General features: G+C 42.4%; 1 protein-coding gene across 1 annotated transcript in view; it reads right to left on the reverse strand.

Annotated features, from left to right (window-relative positions):
- Positions 1–6,884, reverse strand: part of LOC125463426 (mucin-2-like) — a 48,722-nt gene extending 41,838 nt beyond the window's left edge. Inside the window, exon 1 of the mRNA XM_059654779.1 lies at positions 6,761–6,884. Coding sequence (XP_059510762.1) covers positions 6,761–6,884 — 124 coding nt within the window. The remainder of the gene's footprint in view (positions 1–6,760) is intronic.
- Between the last annotated feature and the right edge of the window lie 452 nt (positions 6,885–7,336).

Here is a 7,336-nt window from a genome sequence, read left to right on the forward strand (position 1 = left end):
TTAAAATAAACTCTTGGAAAATGATTTCTATTTTAACTACATTTATCAATATTATATCACTTCATGTTTGAAATAAACATACTTACCTGATATGTTTCTTTAATATCTGAAATATAATACATTAATAAATCTTACCTTTAAAAAGGGACAATGCCCAAAGAATTAGAAATATGGAATATTTCATTGCAATGGTTTAGGAATTGAACAGATTAACATCTGACTGAGTCCTGCCGACTACTGGGTTTTCTATTTCACAATTCTTTTATACCTTGTCTTTGATCAGTCACCTTAGAATGATATGAGGAAATTAACGTCAGTGCGTAATAAATCTTAAATAAATAGGTATTTTAACCTTCTGAGAACAGAAAGAATTTTAATATGTAGGAACCTCTCCCTTAAGCTGTTGGGTGATGAAGGATAGGTAGGTTTTAATTTTGTAAAAATAATGCACCAATATCCTCTACAAGGGAGCAAAGTTACCTACAACCTGTATTACAATAGACTTTAATGCAAAAACATTCAAAAAGCTTCACAAATGGCAATAAATATCTAGATGCAGACAGATAAATTAGCAACAAGGTCTAAATGATGGGATTTGGATGAAGCGAAGGTTGAGAGGGGATGGAAGTTCAAAGGTCAGGAAGGCTTGAAGCTTTGGCACCAATGTTGGATAGACTGTAGAAGATGAAGCAAATAAGGTAGAAAAATGCTGTGAAAGGATTTGAAAGCTTAAAAGAGGGAATTGAGAATGAGGTGTTTACACAAAGAAGGTGAGAGATAGGAAACTATGCAGGTGAGTATTCTGATGGACAAGTCAGTCTTACCAAGGAACAGGGATGGGTGGCTGAATTTTACACCACGTGGAGTTTGTGAAGAGGGGAAGTTGTTTACTGGGACACCCAGCATAATTGAAATTACAGGTAAGAAACATTTACTTGATGAGATAGCCATGTGCAACTTTATATTTCATTCGTCCAACTTTGGCGCTGTTGCTTGTGAAATATTTTATACAGATATTTTGACCAGTTTTTTTATGCATAAAATGCAATTACCCAGGTGCTTTTATTGTATGAGGAAAACAAAAGGACTCTTGTCCAAATTTAATTTCATTAAAACATTCACAAGTTGAAGAAACAAATCTAAAGGAACAAATGAAGTTAATTTTGCTGGAACTATGAATATAAAATGAATATTAATAAAAAAAACCTTGGCTGACTACCTGTAAAACACATATACTACCCATTTTGGGGAACTTGTTTAGGTTGATGGACTTAATTCTTTGAAATCCATTGGCAAGGCGCTCAGGGTCTTCTTGGTAAGAAGGTGGTGTCACGCAATGTCTTCACTGGTCAAGACGTTGCTGAGGGAAAGTGTCCCTTCTTATCTCCCCTTTCTAAGCCTTTCTAGAATATTCTCTGACTTCAGCCACTTTGCCTCTTAGGCAGAAGCGTATACTGCTGGGACCAGGACTATTCTGCCTGGTCCTTCTTTCATTCTGTGCGAATTGAGAGGTGAAAAGGGGCCAGAAGCTGCTACTTTACAACATGGAAGCTGTGCTACTTAAACCAGGGAGGCAGAGGGAAACGTTACTTACAATAGAAAGACTTGGGCAGTCGAGGTTTTTGTTCAGCCAAAATCCTTGTCATTGGAACACCTGTTCAAGTGAATCCATGAGCCTTGGAGTCAGGACAAATCCTCAACAGTCCTTGGCCCTGGGTATCGGGAAGTGGGACTGGAGACTCACATCCCTCTCAGAATAGGTAAAATTGATGGTATCTTTGCGAGCCAGATGCCTTCATCTGGTTTACATGTTCCTCCTGGAATTCGTTAGGGTCTTATAAACTTGCCTTATCCAATATGGAGTGAGTCCGGAGTATTTGGGTGACAGGAACGTACCTGATTGGAAAACCTGGAGCATGACCATTTGTCCTACCTGTTCATTTTGCTTTTGTGTCGAAATGGGATTTGCTTGGTCTCCTTTTCTGCCCTGATTTAACAGTGGCTGCCATCTGCATGGCCTACATGGACTGTGGTCTCGGACACATCTAGTTCTAATAGCAGATTGATTCCTTTCATGGGGCATCCAGTCATGCGTGTAGGGGGGTAAATCCAATAGAATGTCCTTCTGAGTTCCAGACCAACATCAGATTAAAGTGTAACATGATATTTCAAGTGGAACTGTTTTGCTGGAAGATCTTTCTAACTATACTGTTTAGGGTATAGTTCACTCACTCCATTATCACATTTAATTAGGGTTGGTATACAACGTAGAATTTTTGGTTTATAACAGAAAATTTTGCTTTATCTCAGCAGTGAAATGGGATACCTGATTTAATTCAATGCCTTGCAGGGGCCCCCATTTTAGTGAATAGCTGCTTTAGTGATTATCTGTTGTGATTTTCACCCTGTTTGTCCAGGTAGGGAATGTTTCGATGCATTTACAAAATGTATTAACTGTCATCAGTTTACAGGGTGGTAAAGGGCTGACATAATCAACCCGCAAATTCATCCAAGGATCCTCTACTGGTAGGGTGTGTCTTAACTCTCTCTTGTGTGCGTCCCTCTTTCGGTTGTTTTGTGCACAGTTTTGCAGGTGATGCAGTTTTCAACATAATGCTTGCTGTCTTTACCCATTTCTGGCCACAGACACAACCCCTTAATTTTCTGTGTCATGGCTTCATCTCCTTGATGGCCCTGGACATCATGACTCTGATAATTGTTGGCATCATACATCATCCGTCCTTAGCGACAAGACCAAAAGACATAGGAGCAGAAGTTAGGCCATTCAGCCCAGTGGGTCTGTTCTGCATTCAATCATGACTGATAGGTTTCTCAACCCCATTGTCCCACTTTCTCCCCATAACCCTTGATCCCCTTGATTATCAAATCCTATCTATCTCAGTCTTAAATTAACTCAATGGCCTGGACTCCACAGCCTTCAGCGTCAGTGAATTCCACAAATTCACCACTCTCTGCCTAACTATGCTTCTCCTTATCTCCGTTCTAAAACGTCTTCCCTTTACTCTAAGGCTATGCCCTCGGGTCCTAGTCTCTCCTACAATGGAAAACTCTTCCTAACATTCAATCTGTCCAGGCCATTCTGTATTCTGAAAGTTTCAATTTGATCCCCCCATCCTTCTAAACTCCAATGAGTATTAACCCAGAGTCTTCAAATGTTCCTCATATTTTAAGCATTTCATTCCTGGGACCATTCTCATGAACCTCCTCTAAACCCGCTCCAGGGTCAGTACATCTTTCCTGAGATATGGGGCCCAAAATTGTACACAATGCTCCAAATATGGCCTGACCAGAGCTTTATAGAGCCTCCAAAGTACATCCCTGCTTTCATATTCAAGTCCCGTCAAAATAAGTGCTGAAGTTGCATTTGACTTCTTAACTACTAACTCAATCTGCAAGTTTACCTTGAGAGAATCTCGACTAGAACTCCCAAGTATCTTTGTACTTCAGACTTCTGAATTTTCTCCCCATTTAAAATGTAGTCCATGCTTTTGTTCTTCTTACCAAAGTCTTCTGACCTCACACTTTCCCACATTGTACTCCATCTGTCACTTCTTTGCCTACTCTGCTAAACTGTCCAAACCCTTTTGCAGCCTCCCCGCATTCTCCAAATTCCCTGTACCTCCACCCAATTTTGTATTGTCTGCAAACGTAGCCAGAATGCCCTCAGTTCCTTCATTTAGATCATTAATGTATAAAGTGAAAAGTTATGGTCCCAGGACTGATACTTGCGGAACACCACTTGTCACTGGCTGCCATCCTGAGAAAGACCCTTTCATCCCCAATCTCTGCTTTCTGCCGGACAGCCAATCTTCTATCCATGCTAGCACCTTGCCTCCAACACCATGGGCCCTTATCTTTCTCAGCAGCCTCCTGTGCGGCACCTTGTCAGAGACCTTCTTGAACTCCAGATCGATAACATCTATTGGTTCTCCTTGGTCTAACCTGCTCATTATTTCCTCAAAGAATTATAACAGATTTGTCAGGTATGACCTCCCCTTGATGAAGCCATGCTGACTTTGGCCTATTTTACCCTGCACTTCCAAATATTCAGAAATCTCATCCTTCACAATGGATTCTAAAATCCTATCAACATCGAAGGTTAGGCTAATCGGCCTATATTTTTCCATCTTTTGCCTTATCCCCTTTTTAAACAGGGCTGTCACATTATCAATTTTCCTGTCGTCTGGTACCCTCCCTGACTCTAGTGATTCCCAAAAAATCACCACTGCTGCCTCCACTATCTCTTCAGCCAACTCCCTTAACTGTATTTTGTTCTTGCACCTAATGTGGAGGTGGGGTATGTTCCTTCTATTATCAGTTTTATTTCCCCATCACAAAAAAACAAAAAAACTAAAGAGAAGTACAGCACTGGATCAGGCCCTTCAGCCCTCTAAGCCTAAGCTGATCATCATGGCCTGACTAAACTGAAATAAACCTTCTGTCCTTAAATGGTCCACTTTCTTCCATTCCCTCCCTATTCATGTAACCACCAAAAGGTCTCTTAAATTTCGCCAACATACCTGCTTCCACCATTTCTTCTGGCAGTGCATTCCAAGCTCCTATCACTCGCTATGTGAAAAACTTCCCTTGCATTTTTCCCTTAAACTTCTCCCTCTCACTTTGAAGCTGTGCCTCCTTGTAATTAAGAATTTAACCATGGGAAAAAGCCTCTCACTGTCCACCCTATCTATGCCTCTTATAATTTTGTAGACTTCTATCAGGTCTCCTCTCAGCTACTGTCTTTCCAGTGAAATCAATGCTAGTCTGTTTAAATTTTCCTCACAGCCAATACACTCGAGACCGAGCAACATCACGCAGAAGCTTCTCTGCACTCTCTCCAAGTCCTTCTGGTAACGTGGCGACCAAAACTGCACACAATACTTCAAACATGGCCTAACAAGGGTTATTATTGAGTAGTGTTGTAGGACAGAGAGACCTTTGGGTTCAGGTACATAATTTTTGAAGCTTATATTGCACAGGGCGGTTAAAAAGGAATATAGCACATTTGCCCACATTGTTCAGTCCTTTGACAGTAGGAGTTGAGAAGTCATATTGAGGTTGCACTGGATGTTGGTGAAGCCTCTTCCAGAGTATTGCGTTCAGTTTGGGTCTCCCTGTTATAGGAAGGATATTTTTAATTTGGAAAGGGCTCATAAAAGATTTACGAGGATATTGCTGGGAACGGAGGGTCTGAATTATCAAAATAGGCTGGGTAGGCTGGGACTTTTTCCTTGGAGTGTAGGAGGTTGAGGGGTGACCTTATGTAGATATATAGAATTATGAGGGGCATAGATAAGATGAATAACAAAGGTCTTTTCCCTAGGGTGGGGGAGTTCAAAGCTAGGGGGCATATTTTTAGGGTGCCAAGAGGAAGATTTTAAAAAGACATGAGGGGCAACGTTTTTTAGACTGAGAGTGGTTCCTATGTGGAATGAACTGCCAGAGGAAGTAATGGATGCAGGTACAATTACAACATTTAAGATATGCGGATATGTACATAAATAGGAAAGGTTTGGATGGATATGGGCCAATGCAGGCAAGTGGGACCCGTTTGCCTCGGGAATATGGTCAGTATGTGCTAGTTGGCCTGAAGAGTCTGTTCCCATGCTGTATAACTCTATGTGAATTATGTCCACGGGGGCTTGGCAAATACAGTTGAGTGCTCTTCCTTTTGCTGCCTGCACCTATTTAACACCTTCACCAGTTGTCGTTGACTGCTGCTAAAAATCACTGTTTCCATGTCATGCAGCTGCCTACCTTCTGACATTCCAGGGATTGGGTCAGGCAGAATGGAGCATGGGCCTCATGTGCATTGCTATTAGTTTTATTTCCTCTGTGTCATCAAGCCCATGTAAAACTCTTCATTGGTGGGTATTCTCAAAGAGCACATGGGGGTCAGCAGAGGGCTCAAATGTGGGGACCTTTTTCAATACGTGAGCCAATGGTGCTCTTGCGAATAGGGTTGTTATGTGATTAGATTTTCCTTATTTTGGCCATCCTGGTGGATTGTTGTCAGAGGAAGCATTGGGGCTGGGAAAAATATGAGGGATTGCGGAGGGCTCTCTGCAATACTGGGGGAGGAGCTGGGGTTCACAGACAGTGGTATACATATGAGCCAGTTTCTCCATTCCCCCGACAGTCTACTTCATAATCATTTTCTCCTTCTGACTCTATTGGTCCCAGTGCATACATCAGTAATCTCTCTGCTGAACGTTGGGACTTGAATTAATCAACCCAACACTGGGATTTAGGAAGGTCCACAGCATGCGTTTTAATTTTTCTTTGCCTGCTTCGTGCAGGATTGCGAGTGTGACCTGCAAATTTGCGCATATTTTCCTAATAATTCAGCCGTAACTTTTTGGGGCTTTACCGCAGTCACTGATCACACCGTTTGATTTGATTTATTTATTATCGAGTGGATTATGTTACAAAAGAGAGTGAAAAGTGTTGCCAATCTCCGGTACCATCATCCTCACAGAAAATTAAGCCAAAATACTAAATATAAAGGCAGAAGAATAAAGCAATAAAGAAAAAAGAAAATTTTCAACTTAACAGTGCTTGTTCAGTGCTTCCCCTATGGCCCAGGAGACCAGGCGTGAGTCCCATTGCCACTGTTTGGCACCATCTTGCCTCCACTGATGCTGTCACTACTGTGAGCCCTTGCCAATGATGATGCCACCAATGTCACCGGGTACACTAGCCCAACTCTGCCGCCGCCATGAATTTGTTTTGGGCTCACCTTGCCGATGCAGCGGCTGCTGATGCCGCAGCGTCTCATGCTGACCCCCAAAATTCGCCGCTGCCATGATGAAACTGCGCTGGATGCAGATGCTGCCAGGACCGCAAAGTGCCACAGCGGCCATGAGTCGACGCTGGGGCCATCTCATCAAGCTTCGTTCTATAAAAGCACTTGCAAGTTAGAGAAACAACTCCGACGCATGTACTAGCCGCTCTGGTGAACTTGGTTGCGATGCTGGATTCAATTCAGTGAACTCCATCGACGGGGGACTCAGGGTCTTTTTAGTATGAAGGTGGCTTTCACACAGAGTCTTCACTGAGGGAATGGCTGCCAAGTGTCTCCTCTTTTCTCTCCTATCTGAGCCCTTCTGGAATGTTCTCTGACTTCAGCCAATGGGGCCATTGGACAGGCATCACAATGCCCAATAAGGTTAGACCAGGTCATTCTAGATGTACCCATCCCCTTTCCAAGATGTGATTACTCCATTTTGCTGAGGGATCTGGCTGAAACTGGGGAATAGACAATCATAATGTCTCTCCCTATCGTTCTCATAGAATACTTCTCAATAAGTTTTGA

The sequence above is a fragment of the Stegostoma tigrinum genome, chromosome 25 (genome assembly GCF_030684315.1).
Source record: "Stegostoma tigrinum isolate sSteTig4 chromosome 25, sSteTig4.hap1, whole genome shotgun sequence".
In the NCBI taxonomy this organism is placed as follows: domain Eukaryota; kingdom Metazoa; phylum Chordata; class Chondrichthyes; order Orectolobiformes; family Stegostomatidae; genus Stegostoma; species Stegostoma tigrinum.